At 39.8% G+C, this 16,949-nt stretch overlaps 1 protein-coding gene across 2 annotated transcripts in view; it reads left to right on the top strand.

The window, feature by feature from the left end:
- Nucleotides 1–4,994: 4,994 nt before the first annotated feature.
- The window catches only part of VGLL3 (vestigial like family member 3), a 49,158-nt gene continuing 37,203 nt past the window's right edge, over nt 4,995–16,949 (top strand). For both annotated transcript variants that reach the window (XM_046004010.1, XM_046004011.1), the window contains exon 1: nt 4,995–5,160. In XM_046004010.1, the coding sequence (XP_045859966.1) occupies nt 5,035–5,160 (126 nt within the window). In that variant the 5' untranslated portion in view covers nt 4,995–5,034. The remainder of the gene's footprint in view (nt 5,161–16,949) is intronic.

Below are 16,949 nucleotides of genomic sequence, written 5' to 3' on the forward strand. Positions count from 1 at the left end.
TTACCCCTCTAAATAAAACTGTTTGGGGAGTTCACATCACCAAATTCCAGCTGAAAATGGGGAACATTCTGGGAAATTTGGTGAATGGGGCCAAAAATACAGTGACTATAAACCCCTAACTCAGAAGAACTGGGAACATTTAAGGTAATTTTGGTATTCTCTTGTAACTGCAGTGGCTGGAACAGAAAGGAGTGAGAGGTTAAACACCAATGGGTAATGTAAGATCTAGTTCCACATCAGAACTGAACCCAAAGGGAGGTGGGACAGTTTGAAAGAAGGAAAAGATAAAAGGGTAAAATTTCAGGAACTTTAACTCAAAACTATCAAAAACTTTAACTCCAAACTATCAAGTTCCATCTCATTATTATTTTATTCCAAGTAATTGTGACACCTGCACATACTAGACATGACAATGAGTACACCAGTGATCAGATCACATTCTCTGATCTGAGTGACTCACTACTGTTAAATGCAATTGGCCTACATTTTTTCTTCCCCACCCCTTTTCTGAAACTCCGAGATGACCAAAGAATGATCTAATCTAAAATCTCTTCTTTCACGTATATATATGCATAAATGGATATATATGAATATGCATGCATACATACGTGTGTGTATGTGTTTTTGTGTATATATATAGAGAGAGGCATAAATAAATGTGGCATGTATGCACATAAAGTACATATGTGCTTGTTTATATAGACTTAGCTTGGGGAGATAGGGAGAGAACTGAATTGATTTTGGTGTTAGTGTGCCTTCTGTAGGAGACATGAATCAGACCATGTGTTTGTGTATCATTGAAAGATGTTGAAGACTAGATGATCTTTTTTATTCTTTTCCACTCTAAAACCCTAAACATCTACCAGGGAAGTCAGATACTTTCCTGACAGGAATTATCCTACATTCTGTTAATGAGCAAATAAAGCCTCCAGGCCTTGACAAGCTGTCTTCCCTCTCTGTCCAGTCCATGCTTCTTCTAGATTCTAATTCTGGGCAAAATTTTTCATTAGTCTCTCATTTCCCCCCTATCAGTACAATTTAGAAATGAAGGAGGGTATCAAAACAAAGATACTTCATTATAGAAAGATTTTGCCAAATACCTCCAGACTTTTGGGTCTGTGCCTTACTAGTATCCAAGTACTACATCTTCGTCATATAATAAATATTTGCAACATACTAAAGGCTATATGGGGAACAAGGAAGATACAGAAATTGTGAGTATGGCATTTTGGATTTAGCTTTGCTTTATTTTCGGAGTTAACAGATGTATACTGAACATCTTCTTAATGTTAAATATATAAGATATAAATGCTCTCTACAAGTCTAGTAGAGGAAATATATTGAACACATGATTATATTAAAAACAATAAGCTACAGATAATTAAGTTATTTGAAGATACAGTTGGAACTCTTAAGTCTTTAAAACAGAAGGCTTTCCGTAGAGGAAAGGGTGCTCTTACAAACTAGTTTTGTGGCCTAATTTAGTCACTTTTCACTCCAGGTCTAAAAGTTTCTCTTATTACAAGGATCTTCTCATTCTAACATACAGTAGAAATCCTGATACAGGATCTGAAACCATGTTCCATGTTCTAACCTTCATTGATGTGCTTGGATCCTTCATGAATTTGTAAGCTCCTTGAAGAGTTTTTTCTCCTTTTTAAAATACTTTATTCAGTGAATGCTTATTAAGCCAGGCATTACATGATTGAGATTCATAGATAAAAAAATCACAGTCCTGGGTGCCTGGGTGGCGCAGCGGGTTAAAGCCTCTGCCTTCAGCTGGGGTCATGGTCCCAGAGTCCTGGGATCAAGCCCCGCATCAGGCTCTCTGCTCAGTGGGGAGCCTGCTTCCTCCCCTCTCTCTCTCTGCCTGCCTCTCTGCCTACTTGTGGTCTCTGTCTGTCAAATAAATAAATAAAATCTTAAAAAAAAAAAATCACAGCCCCTGCTCTCCAGTGGCCATGGTCACGTTAGGGAAAAAAGCAAATAGACCATTTCAAAAGCAAATAGACCAAACACCAATCAGTATGGTGAGAGTAGGATTCATAGGTTGCTGGAGTTGCTGAGAGTAGAGGCATCAAAGCTGGTCTTCAGTGGATTTTTGAAAGATAATCCCCTAAAGAACAAAAAGGAGTTTGCAAGTGAAGAAAGTTGAGTGTGTTGGTACAGAAGTTTGGGTCATGCATAAAAAGGGAAGGTCATAGGAGATACCATGTTCTTTCATGGAAAGGGAGGTCTCAATTCACGTGGCTGAATGGATAGTTTACAGAAGATGATGACAAAGGAAGGGACCAGAATTTGAAGGTTAAAGAGTTGAGGTTGTAGGGGGCTATTATAAATGTTTTTTAAAGTTAAACAAAACATTATTACTCTGTTGGATTTGCAGTGGCTGGGACAGAAAACAGTAAGAAGATAAATTGTGTGAAGAATGGATCAGAAGACAAGACTATTAGGGCCTGGAAATCAGGTAGAAGCCGCCTTCAGGAGTCTTGGAGAAAGATGCTGCATGAACTAAGGGTTATAGCAGGAGAGATAAATGATGAGGGAAGAGAGTCAGTGGAAGTGTAAAGTTGGGATCAAGTGGACTCAGACTGGGACTGTGGGAAAATATCAGTGCTATCATGACTGAGGTTCCTATGGAACATCTATGTGGAACCATCTAGATAGAAGTCAAATAGATGAACCTGGAACGCAAGAAAGGATGACCAGAGGATGTCATTTTTTGAAAAGGCAAAGACAACATTTCAAATAAGTTCGTATATGTCTTATTTATAGGAATACTTCTTCAAAAAGCACAAAATCCAAACTCTGAATGCCCTTAATAAATGTATTTTTAATATTCAGTAGATGGAAGAATGAATGAGTGAATAGGAGCTGTTATGAGTAGCAGAGTTCCTGTCAAATACTATAGTTATGTATTTGAGTGTGTAAATGTGTATATGTGTAATATATGTGTATTTATGTATGTGTGAATATATAGTTATATATACACACATACACATTCATATCAAGATTAGCAATATATTAGTACTGTACATCTCTGATATAGTGTATGAGTCTGCTAGGGCTGCCATAAAAAAAGCACAAGACTGGGTGCCCTGAACAACAGATATTTACTTTCTGATGTCTTTGGAGGCTAAAATTCCAATATGGAGCTCCGGGATGGCTCAGTTGGTCTGCCTTAGGCTCTGGTCATGATCTTGGGGTCCTGGGATTAAGCCCCACGTGGAGCTCCCTGCTCAGTGGGAAGCCTGCCTCTGCCTCTCCCCCTACTTGTGTGTGCTCTCTCTCTCTCTTTCTCTCTCATGTGCACCATCTCTCTCTGTCAAGGGAATGAATACAATCTTAAAAAAAAAAAAAAAGTCCAATATCAAGCTGCCCTCAAGGTTAGTTTCTAGTGAGAATTCTCTTCCTGGCTTGTAGACTGCACCTTCTCTCTCAGGCTGTCCCAAAGCCTTTCCTCTGTGCCAGGGCAGACAGGGATCCCTAGTGTGACTTCCTCTTCTATAAGAATACCAGTCCTAGATTAGGACCCCACTCTTAGGACCTCACTTAATCTGAACTCCCTCCTGATATGCCTTGTCTCCAATACAGTCACATTGGGGGGTCAGACTATAGCGTATGTATCTCTGGGGGGGGGGGTGGGGAGGGAAACAATTCAATCCATGACAGCATCAGTACATATGACATTCAGCTTGCCTTTTTCTCAAAGGATAGTCTCTGTGAAAACAAAGAAACTGTTCTGTGTCATAAAAGAGGATGCTTAAATAGAAGGGGAGAAATATACTTGTTAAAGTTCATAGAGTTTGCTTATTTATAAAATAATTACAATTCTTTTCTACTTCACCTGATTTTATAAAAATAGTTATATTCCCACAAAGAGATGTTTTTGTATTTTGTTTTTTAAATTTTGGAGAGGATTATAAGGCACTTGCAAGTAGATAAACCTTTAATAGCTGAATGAGTTTAATCAGTTGTTATTGTCTTTTACTCTGTGGAAACCAGGCAGGAAGAGCCAGAAAACGTTGACGTCCCACAAAAATTTCATACCATGAAGGTGTAAACTTAAAGCGAGATCGCTTGTAGAAAACTGTGTTGCATTCTTGGCGTGTGCGCGTTTGTAATAAAGTTAACTTTCGCTTGCGGTTATATTTAACGCAGGGGCTAATTCCAGTTTATTTTGCGCCTGTTCTGTTTAACCTCTTTGCACACTTGGCCTTGGTTTAGCGCTGGCCTCTGCATTGGTGCCCCCCCCCCCCCAAAAGCTCCCTGGGGTTGGGAAGCCCTCGCCCTGACAGCCAGGTGATACAGGGTGGAAAGCCTAAGCTCTGAGGGCGCGGAGTCTCTCGCATACCGTTCCCCTCCCACCATCATCCCACCGCCGGGAGGCGGAGAGGGCTTCAAACTTCGCTCCAATCCGCAGCCGGCCCTCCCCGGGGTCCCCCGCTGGGCGACCCGCCCGCCGCGGACGGAGTTGGAGGAACTTTGCAGAGCTCCGCGCTAGAGCCTGGAGCCGCGAAGTGCTCCCCCTCCTCCCAAGCGCCCCCCTCCCTCTGCCCCCGCCTCCCGGTCCTCGCCCAGGCGCGAGCTCTGGTGATAGGACGAGCCCCGGGCGTGCATTGTGTATATGCAAACCAGAGCCCCGGCTCCCCAGGGCTGCCCAACTCGGCCGGGGCTGCGGCGGCGGCTGGCGCTGCAGTGGGCGCTGCTGTGCTCGCCGGAGCCGGGCACTGTCATGCCCCCGCCGCGCGGCAGGCCCCTGCGTCCCGGAGCCGCTATATAAGCGCGGGCAAGGGGACACACGGAGGGGTTGAAAATGAAGGTGCCCGCGCATGGGCCCCCACTGATTGCCAACCCCTCCCGAGCCCGCGCCCCGCGCGGAGCCCGCAGCCGCCGAGGACCCGCCTTCGCCGCAGTAGCAGCTGGAGCAGCGACAGAGGAGGCAGCTGCGGCGGTGGCGGTGGCGGCGGCGCCGGTCGCCGGAGAGCGCAGAGCGGCGGCGGCAGCTCGGGGGCCGCCGCTGCCCCGGCTGCCATGAGTTGTGCGGAGGTGATGTATCACCCCCAGCCGTATGGAGCGCCCCAGTATCTGCCCAACCCTGTGGCAGCTGCAACCTGCCCCACAGCCTACTACCACCCGGCGCCCCAACCTGGCCAGCAGGTGAGTCACCGACCGGGCAGTCCGCCGGGGGCGGGGGCGGGGGCGAGGGCGAGGGGCACCGAGAGTATCTGTCTGGGACTCGGGCGACGTCCCGCCGGGACGGGTGGCGCGGAGGATGCTCTGGGACCTGGGGGAGCGCCGTTGAGCAGAGCGGAGGAAAGGCTTCGGGAAGGGACAAGCAGCCTGGTGGACGGGTGGGGATTTGATGTGAGGCACTACCTGGCTGCATTGAGCTGGTGTCACCGGAGCTCAGAGGCCGCTCCTCATAGCCACCTTAGCTCTTTGGGCTCAGTTCTCTGAAACCCACCAAGGGCATCTGTCTTAGGAGTATGTGAGTAAACTTACTTTAAATCAAATATTTTCTTTTCTTTGGAAAGGTGAAATGTTTTCAGGGTTTTCTTGATTAAGAGGATAAAATTGTGTCACTGACATAGGGGAGGCTACCTGGACAGTGAGCTCATGGAATGACCTTTCTGGAACTTTCATGGAACAGAGGTCTAGTGTAATATCTGTCAAATGTTACTAGAACTTCTCTGTTGAGTCTGTCTTCTTATGACTGTGACTGAGAGGGCAGGAATTGATCCCTAACTTCCTCATTCATTTTTAATTCCATCAAAGCACAGAAATGTTATAGTTCAGCCTAGTAGAAGTGTGTCCCCACTCAAGAGGTAACCTTGGATCACTGGATGTTGGGTCTTCACCATGCTGAGAGTGACGGAGAATGCTGTGGATTAAAAGGGTTCTGGAACCAGGGAGATGATATAGTTCTTTTAGAAGAGAGAGTACGGTGTGGGGAATTGGCACTAGGTACCCCTGGACATTCCTCTCTGGACACCAACAGAATGTGTTTCAAGCCTCAGTTAGTGCTATAGAGAACACATATGTGAGTATGTGGCACTAGCTTGTACCAAATTAGGTTCCTCAGACTCTGGGAATTCAGGAATTAGGGTTGATTTGGTGAAATTTAAAAAAAATACAATTTATGCACTCCGAGGTGGAGACACTTATCAGGGAACCAGATGTGCTTCGGAAATTACCATTCACAGAATTTATTGATTGGGTTTTAAAAAATTTCTTAGGAACCATATGTTTTATTATGGTCTTAAGGGTTTGGCTCTTTATTAAAATTTATATAATTAATTTTGATTTCTGCATTCCCTTTACTTGTTTCTTTGCTAGATTTGTAGGGCTACTCTTTGGAAAGAAATCATAACTTCAGTTTAGAATTTAAGGACTGTAAAATTCAGCTGATTCTGGAGCAGGGTACATGCCCCAGAGTTATCTGCTAAATAATATGAGCTTAACCGGACCAAGTAGGGCAAAAGAGGAAGGAGCCCCATTTTATTGCTACCATTATTATTTTTTTTTGAATATTCAGCAGCCTTAGCATTTGAAAGCAAGATTACTTTTAGGAAAGAGAATGGGAAAACATTTTATAATTTGTGGTCGAAGGTGATAGATTTTACATTTTGGTTATGTTTGTTTTTCTTTGACTTTACACATAAAAGATGTTAAGTAATAGAGAAAACCATTTAGGTACAAATTAGGCAAGTGAGGCGAAGAGATGCTAGATATTTTTATGTGTTTTATAAACAGTCAGTCCCAGATGAACCATCCTATTTCCTCCCTTCCCTTCCTTCATCTCAGGAACTGTAGAGGCTCTCAGTTGTCAATTGGAATGTAGACAAGCAACAGACTCAAAATTACTAAGCATACAGAAAAGTATTTTTCCCCTTAAAAGATAACTTGAACTATGTAAGTTATGAATAGGGTTTTGTTCTATAGAATTGTGAAAATAATTCCATTAATATATAAATCTGTGGTAGAGGTTAGGGATTATAATACTCTTAAACTAGAAAATAAAATTCATATCAGAAAAATTATAAATTACTATTCATAAAATTCAGTTTTCAGTAAGAAAAACAGCAGTACGCAACTTTTGTAACAGTGCTACAACTCAATCCCCAAATATCAGTCTTTTGCTGAGACCATCAACTAACTGAAGAATGAACTTTTTCACCTGAATCATCCACATTGATAAGTTTTGCATATTAGTAAATGTCAACTTTACTACACTTTAGGGTTCTGTGGGTATCCTTCAAGTAGATAATTGGCTGAGTTGACTTTAAGAACTTAGCTGAGAGGTGTGCTTGGAAATTTTCATGTTACTTTTACAAAAATGGCTTGTTAGAGGTTACTTTTTCTGTTGTTGTTAAGTAAGGAAATGGACTATAACTGGCTAGTGAAATAAAGAGACTTGATAGTGTAACTACTGTTCTTTTACTGTCAGGAGTTTATTTTGATGACCTATATTTTCTATTGGAAAAAAGAGTAAATCAGGAAATTCTTATCAGGCTGACAACATTTTTAGACTATGCGGTGCGTGGGTGAAGTGGGACTAATATTGACTTGGCCCTAATGCAGTCATCCGAGAATACATATTTTGGTTGTTTTTGCATTCCATAAGGTTTTATCATTATTATCCTTGAAGATTGTTTTCTCCATCCATGGGAAGTGACCCCTAATAGCATCTTGCCTGGGAGACAAAAATAAAGGCTACCACTCCTACTGCATGAAAAAGTGACAGAGTTATAAAGAATGTTTCATGGTCACTGATAAAATGTTAGAAAAGAAAGCATTTCAGGTTTGTGTTCCTTCTGTAATCCGTTGTAGTGGTGTATCTTTGAGCTTATTTTTTTCCCTTGAATCCATATAGCTCAGAAGTCCTTGTAAGTTGGTATAGCATAATGGTTTATTTTTTTCAAATATTTTATTTATTCATTTGAGACAGAGAGAGAGAGTAGGAACAGTGGGGAGAGGCAGTGGGAGAAGCAGACTCCCTGCTGAGCAGAGAGCCCAATGCAGGGCTCGATCCCAGGACCTAGAGTTCATGACCTGAGCTGAAGACAGACGCTTAACCATCTGAGCCACCCAGGCTCCCTATAATGGTTTATTATGATGGATTTTATGCACAGGTGTGTTTTTCCTCTTCATGTATGATCATATAGCTGATAATTATTTTTGAAATAATAGAATACCATTCTCCAGGCATGTGTACTCTGCTTTACCCCTAAAAGCACAGATGTACACTTGAAATTTTAAGTTCAGATTTTTTTTCATCAAGTATATTATATATTGTAGGTAGTAATAGGTTGGTGTCTTAAAAACCTAGTGAACGGCATTATCTCAGGCGGCACTGTAATGCGTTCCTTAGGCATACAGTAGACTACATGAATCAAAATAATTTGTAAATATGTCTGCAGAGTAAGTTTTATAGTCCCTGACATTAATCCTAGAAGTTGCATGACTATGAGTAAATCGTACAGTGTGCTTTATCCAGACAGGGTTTGCTAGGAGATGCTAAGCTCTGTGGTCCTCATGCCCACCATCTCTCTAACATCTCCTCAAGAGAACTCTTGACTTAGTCTCTCAGCCCCTGCTCCGGAGGCATGATGACACTGCAGAACGTGTCCAGAAAGGAATGTGCTTGCATTCTAACAGTGACAGTAGGAACCAAGAGAAACAAATTTCCAAATATGTTTCAGGAAAAATTGAGGGAAATGATATGAAATCATAGATTCCCTTCATACCCGGGGGACTTCTCATCTTAAATGTAGACAGCCTGTTATTGTCTAAATCTGCGCCCCCCCCATTTACTCAGAATGTCAACATTAGAAAGATACGTAAAGCTTTCAGAATCCTGTAGTTTGTTCATGAGGTGGTGAAAGCAGAAAAAAAAGATTGCCAGTTTTCTAATTGTGCATAAGGGTTTTTAACAATTGTGCCCCAGGCTTCATATAATTTAGAGCATATTTACTCTGTCCACAGCTGTGTGAATCCGCTTGCATGCTTTCACTTAAAAGAATTAAATGCTCCTAGGAGGCAGAACTCCAGTTATAAGTTTGTAAAGATTCCCCCCCTCCCAAACTATTTCTCTGGACTTTGATACCTTGGTTAGGTCATAAAACACACACACACACACACACCCCCACACACGCATGTAGTCAGAAGAAGATACCCTGAAAAAACATACTACACCCCTCCTTTTGCAAATGGGAAAAATGGATGCTCACACGGCTGAACCACCTAGCCAAAGATTTCAGTGTTAATTGGTGACAAAATTAAGACAACCAGATGCCATGCTCCCCAATGTAGCATCTTTCTACCATACCCTACAGTCTTCCAAGCTTTTTTTATTTTTTATTTTTTGCAATTGCACAATAGGCTTATTTTTGTCTTTAGTGCTCCAAATCAACTTTTTGATAAAGAAGATTAATATGCAGTAGATTCTTTGGCCTTGGAGCTTGAAATTCTTTCCAAGTCCTTGGTAGTGTACTTTTTTAGTTTAGGCATTCCAAAGTCCTTTTGAAAGCATTTATATTATGCTAATGACTTTTGCTATCCATTCTGCATCCTTTGTTGATGAGGCAGAATATCCACTTAGCAAATGAACATTTATTTATTTTAAAATAATCTTCAGGAAGTGGTATTAACAGTCAGCTTTAAGAGCCTCATATATAAAAAAAAAAAAAGAGCCTCATATATTACTGTTATTTCAACATAAGTTTAGATTCATTAAACGGAAAGAATACAATTATATCCTAAGTAGTCTCAATATACAGCCAACTTATTTAAGGTGGAGGATCCAATTTTTTTGCAACTGTAAGCAAGGACTTAAGTGGACTTATAAGAATTCATCCAGGACTTCATTGAGAAAGAACAACCCCCATAATTCCACACTACACAAATTAACTTGACTGCAGAAACTTAGAAGCTTAAAGTACCCAGAATTTTTTGCTCCCAATAACTTTGCAGCCAGAAAATTCAAAGCTGGAGAAAAAAAAAATTAAACTTTAAAATGACTAAACTAACTGTTGTCTCTGGCAGTCAACCAGAAGAGAGATTGCAATAACGATAGAAAGGGAAGGCTTGGAATCCGTACAATCATGCATAGTGAAGATATGTTTAGCAGAAAACCAAATGCCAGGACAAGGTGACTCTCTTTGGAAAGGAAGGGGTATTTTGGACAAATGCAAGGAAGCCCTAATTCACCTTGCACTTTATAAAGTCTCCCATCTCATGAAATTGGGGATGGCAGGGATATGCACCACGGCAAAGGAAATGAGGGTGTTCAGGGGGAAGAAGCTTGCCATCGTGCACAGTGACTCTTGGGGCTGTTGCAGCAAAGATGGTGAGCTGATCCCTTTGGATAGTGTATATATTTCTGTCTTGTAGCCTTCTGTGCAAAGGGAATGTTCAACGAGACTAAAAATATTACACTCAGGATACTCAGGGCAGATCCTAAAGCAAACTTGTGTATTAGACTTTCTGTCATTCTAAAACTTGGTGCTGAAGTTGGATCCCATTCCCATAGGCCCTACTTTCAGCTAGCATTTAAAACAAAACAACAACAACAAAAAAAAAAACGCACCAAAAAACCGCAAAGAATCCCAAACTAATTAATCCAGTAATAGATAATAATTTAAGGTACTATCTCCAGAAAAATTTTTCATTCTTCATTAAAGAAACAAAAGCTTTCTGATACTTGAATTTCAGGTTCTGGCAGACACAGTGAAGGAAATAATTTTGGGCAAAACTCTGCCCCAAATCTTTCAAAAAGCACCTCTTTAAGCAGCTGGTTTTCTGCTTTAACTATTCATTTAAGAAGACCCAACTTTAACTATTCATTTCAGAAGACCCTGCCTGGAGCCAATAGACCCAAACATCTGCTGCTAAAAACAAGTTGTATATGCCATATTTATAGATACCTCAGTGGATACCAGATTTATGCCAATAATTTAAAAGTGTGGTCTGGGGGCGCCTGGGTGGCTCAGTGGGTTAAGCCTCTGCCTTCGGCTCAGGTCATGATCTCAGGGTCCTGGGATCGAGTCCCACATCCGGCTCTCTGCTCTGCAGGGAGCCTGCTTCCTCCTCTCTCTCTCTGCCTGCCTCTCTGCCTACTTGTGATCTCTGTCTGTCAAATAAATAAATAAAATCTTTAAAAAAAAAAAAAAAGTGTGGTCTGGACTGGGGTAACCAAACTATTTTTCATTTGCCTTGTGTTTTAGTAGAGAGCAAACAAAGAAAGAAAAGGAAAGGAAGAATGACCTAAAGTAAACAGGTGTCCTTTTCTCTTAGAACTCTAATGTGGTAGTATGCCAAGACACTTGTCCTTGGCGGATGGAGCGAGGGGCGGGGCAGTTGTAGGATGTATCCTTTTCTTCTTTCTGTGAAGATAGATAAAGGAGATACCAAAGCTAGTTCTTGGGAATTGGGCTAGATGACCCATGTCTAGGAATGAATTAGTCTTCAATGGTTTGTACGGTATTTTTGGCTGGTGTCCTGCAAAATCAGAAGAGGCAGCCAACGTAAGAAACAAAATTAAGTGTGAATTTGTCTAGAGCTCTAGCATGTTGCTTATTAGGATAGAGAATTGGATGAGACCTCTGAGATAATCGAGTCTCAAAACTCCTCATTTTCAGAGGAGGAAGCTGAAGGCCAGACAGTTTGGTGACTGACCCAGACTCACAGACTCATTTTGGTCAAATACTCCTTTCTATTCCCACTCTCTTTTCTATTGTGGTTTCTTCCCAACTGGACTTCTTTGGAAACAAGGAAACAATTAATAATTGACCTAATGTTACCTTCTTTCTTTTCTTATTTAAAAATTTTAAAATATTAGCTACTTGGAGAAATGGACAGTTAGCCGTATGGATAAACTGTGAGGTTCTCTTTATTTATCATTGCCCTTACAATGCTCTTCCGACTATGAGCAGCTTGAGTTTAGTGATAGGCTATTGACTTTCATCTTTGTGATGAACCCATGTCTTTGCACAATTACTGATAGAGAAGAGGAATTAATTGGTGATTTGATGAATAACAGATGAATTTTTAAAGATGAAGTCATACCCTATGTCTAGTAATAGGATTATAAAGACATATCAGAAATTCACATATTGGAAACTTGTTTCATTCAAAGTAGTCAGTTTGAGAGAGAACACATACCCTTATGATGTGATCATAGCTTAAAATATTTTGGGAATGCAAATTTTGAAATTCTGTCTAAGTATGTGGCACATTTTTTTGGAACATCCTCGAAACTGGAAACTTTTCATCCTTGGAAGGGATGAGTTTGATTTTTGATAATGACCAGAATCATTGAGACTCAAGTGTGCTCAAAAATAGCTGATCGAGTTAATAGTATTTTTGGTTTGTTACTCCCAACTCCTAAGAAAAATGAAAACAAAACAAAATAAACAAACAAACACAGAATCTTGAGTTATGACTGTGTCTCACAAAATTGGCTCTGCTCACATTTCCAAAATAGGATTTCCAGAAAAATGGTGGGCAATAACATTATGTATCTGAGTTGCCAGGGTACAATACCTTTTTTGGATAGAGACTTCAGTTTTATGTGGATGTATATCTATTTTGAAGAGCACTGCATGATTTATTTTTTTTTAAAGATTTTATTTATTTATTTGAAAGACAGAAATTACAAGTAGGGGAGAGGCAGGCAGAGAGAGAGAGAGGAGGAAGCAAGCTCCCTGCTGAGCAGAGAGCCCGATGCAGGGCTCGATCCCAGGACCCTGGGATCATGATCTGAGCTGAAGGCAGAGGCTTTAACCCACTGAGCCACCCAGGTGCCCCAAGCACTGCATGATTTAATAGCTGTAACTCTGTTATATGTTTACATCTCTATTTTTTTTTTTTTAATGTTATAAGTAACTTCGACTCTCCTCAGTTATGGGATGCATCTGATGCCCTGCTGATTGTGGGCTTCTGTTTATTTATTCGACTAACCTAAATATATAGAGACTCATTTCCTTTAGTCTATTTTCTTGGCTCATGTTTTATAGTCAGACAGAAATAGGTTCTAATCCTGTCTCTGCCATTTATTAGTTCGATGATCCCAGCCAAGCAAATCAGTTTTTGCATTTGTAAATTGGAAACAATTATTTGCACAAAATATTTGTGTGCTTGTGTTTGAGAGAGGGAAGCAAAATATGATATGTGAAAGGTCTGTGGCATAGCTCTTCATCCCTACCCACCCTCCCTGAACCTGATTCCTCCTCCTTTTCCAAACAGGCTAAGGATCAAAATTTCAAGTCTCTCTGATATATTTTTTTTCTCTGATATATTTTTAAAAATCTGTTACCGAGTAAATTCAGAAAAATATAATCAAGGAGCAGTCAGTTGCTTTTATGGACTTTACAATTTGAAGCATAGGGAATTTGAAACATTTATTTCAGCCTAGTGGTCCTTTCTTAGAGGCATTAACCATGTTTTTTGAACATAAAAGAATCATTTCATTTAGAGGAGAGAGCCAGTAGAAATTGGGAAAAGAAAGAAAAAGAAAAAAGAATGAAAAAAAAAAAAGAAAAGACAAAGCTGTTTCCAAATATCCAATGATTCATTAAAATACTTTTGTTTTTTTTAGGAAAAGAAGTTTCCACATATGCACAGTAATCATTTGGCATTTTGTAAGCTTAAGCCTTGGGGAGTTAGTGGTATTTGGCTCCTGACATGGAAGTCTCTCTTGTCAGACAAAATCCTTTCCCCTGCACATTCCTGTGAGAGTTTGTTCCTGTCCTGCCTTGTGGCAGGCTGTGAGGTGGTTGGGTATGGTCTGCATTGCCCAAGCCTACTCCTTCCTACACTGCTTTAACCTCTTCTCCTGAGTTAGTTTTCATTTTGTGGCTGCTAACTCAGTCATTGTTTCACCTAAGGCAGGGTCATTTTGCCTGGGGGAAAATTGTCATTACTCTGAAATGGGGATGAGCTAGTTCATGTGCACTAAATAAACCAATTTGTAGGTGTTGAAGTCCCTTTTGATGACGTCTTTGTTTTGGTTAACAATTCTTCAGAGTCTTGTAAGAAAAGCATGAACATTTCTGAGATTTGGATATTTTTAGGAAGTATTGTGCATCTTGAGCTAAAAAAACAACATTAACTAGATTGCCTTTTGACCTCAATTCAGGAAATCTAGATTCTGATGATCAGAGATTTATCCTCAACATTTTTTGAATGTTATATATTATTCTCAAGAAAGAATGTAACATCAGGCAAGTTTCATGCTAAGAAGCAAATACCAAGTGAATACAGAATATGGCAAAAGTGCACATGAATAATTTACTTAGTTCAAAATAGGCAAAGAATTGATTTACTGTCACCAAAGCACAGATATCGGAAAGTAGCTAAGGCTAAAGGGTCTATGGAGGAGAATATTAAGAGAGTATGATTGTCAGCATGAGTCAGTTGCTGTTTAAGTTCTGTTCCTGTTTTCTTTGTGCTCACACTTAATATTTTTTAAATGTATGCAAATTGTTCAACATCATTACTCATTAGGAAATGCAAATCAAAACCACAGTGAAGTACCACTTCGTATCCACTAGGGTGGCTATAGCTGTAATAATATTTTTTTCAAAATCCAGAAAATAACAAGTGTTATTTTTCTACCAAGGGATGTGGACAGATCAGACACCAAGTACATTGCTGGTGGAAATCTAAAGTTGTTCAGCTGGTGTGGAAACAGTTTGGCAGGTCCCTAATAAGTTAAGTGTAGTGTTACCATATGACCTAACTATCATACATACTTACCCAAGAGAATTGAAAAGAGGTGTGCAACCAAATACGTGTATACTCATAACAGCACTATCTGCAGTAGGCAGTAGGTAGATATGACTCAAATATACATCCATGGATACATGGATAAATAAATTATGCTATATATATATAATGGAATTCTACTCAGCTATAAAAAGAATGAAGTACTGGTTCAGTGTGAATGAACCTTGGAGACATTATGCTAAGAGAAAGAACCTAGAAGCAAAAAAGTGATATAGTATGATTCAGTTTATATGAAATAGCCAAGATAGATTAATTCCTAGAGACAGAATGCAGATCGGTGGTTATCATGGACTGGTAGGGGGGAGTCAGAAAATAGAGAGTTAATATTACATAGGTACAGAATTCCCCTTTGGGTTGATGAAATGTTTTGGAGTAGAGAGAGATGGTGGTTATACAGCATTCTCAATGTGCTAAATGCCACAGAATTTTTGACTTTCAAAAGGTTAATTTTGTGTGAATTACACCTCAAAGAAAAAAAAATTGAAAAAAATTGGGATATCTATCAGGAGAGCAAAACTGAAAAAAGAAAATACAGTACCAAGGGTGGAGAGGGATATGGAACAACAGAAACTCTCATAAATGGGCTGTCCGTGTGTACGTTGGTGAAAATTACTTGAGAAAACCAGCATTATCTGTTAGGGCTGAACCACATCCGTACATTCCCTTTGGCCCAGCAATCTTCCCTTCAGTATATACCCCAAAGAAATGCATACGTATGTTCATTAAAAGACATACTCCGATGTTCATAGGAGTACTGTTTGTAATAGCCCAAATCTGGAAACTAGCCAAATGCCTGTGAGTGCTAGAACAGATAAATGGATTACTACGCAGCAATGAGAATGAGCAGTCTGTGACTACATGCGACAATATGCAGGAATCTCATGAACACAATATAGAGTGAAAGAAGCCAGACACAAAGGGTACATGCTGTATGAGTCCATTTATATAAAGTACAAAAGACAGTTTTGGCAAATCACATTTATAGAAGTCTGGATAGTGGTGGCGGTTCAGGAGGTAGTGTCTTGAAGGAAGCTGTGCCTTCTGGGGGTACTGATGATGTTCTAGTTCTTGATCTGTTGCTAGTTTCATTGATGCACTCAGTTTTCGAAGTTTATGAACCATGCATTTATGATATGTAGCCTTTTCTGTTTATATTGTTCTTCAATAAAAACATTAAAAAGTATGCAGATTCATTGCATTCTAGGAAGGTTTCAGGCCATTTGGGTACTTGAGAATTCTTATTTTAACCAGTGGTATCGATGGTGAAGTTAATCGTGTGTTCACGTGTGCGCATGTGCTTATGCGTGAGTGCGTTGTGTGTATGTGTTAAATGTAAGTATTTAAGTTGGTTCACTATAATTTGTGAAAATAAACTCATCTTTATCAGAAAAAAGTACTAGAGAATGATAGATAATGCCTTATGTCCAGCCTATTGGTAGGTGTATCATAGGCTGTATTTTATTTGGTAGTAGTCTCCAAGCAAATGTATTTACTTAATAGAAGACCTGTCCTAAAGAGCTGGGAGAGGGAAAAAAAAAAACAACATATCTTATATCCATTCAACAAATTGTATTTAAATAGAGTCAATACATATATTTTTATAAAATCACCGGTGTTTGCCTATCAAAAGAAATAAGGTATCATTTTATATTTATGTAAATGCATATTATATATACAGACATATACTACATATATATGAAATGTAAAGGATATAGGGAATAAATGCAACCATAAACAGAAGAATAACTTGGGGCACCTGGGTGGCTCAGTGGGTTAAAGCCTCTGCCTTCAGCTCAGGTCATGATCCCAGGGTCCTGGGATCAAGCCCCACATAGGGCTCTCTGCTCAGCAGGGAGCCTGCTTCCTCCTCTCTCTCTCTCTCTGCCTGCCTCTCTGCCTACTTGTGATCTCTGTCTGTCAAATAAGTAAATAAAATCTTAAAAAAAAAAAAGAAAGAAACGTTAGTGTTTAAAAAAAAGAAAAAAAAACAGAAGAATAACTTTTAGAAAATAGACTCATAAAAGATATTTTGATACAATGGCAGTTCACTTTTTGTTCACTTTTTCCCCATTTCATATTGAATTTTTCATATGTAAATTTTAGATTAATTTATTTGTATCTAACCATTCAACAATTGGTCAGAAAAGTGTAACAGGAAA

The sequence above is a fragment of the Meles meles genome, chromosome 4, assembly GCF_922984935.1.
Source record: "Meles meles chromosome 4, mMelMel3.1 paternal haplotype, whole genome shotgun sequence".
Lineage (NCBI taxonomy): Eukaryota > Metazoa > Chordata > Mammalia > Carnivora > Mustelidae > Meles > Meles meles.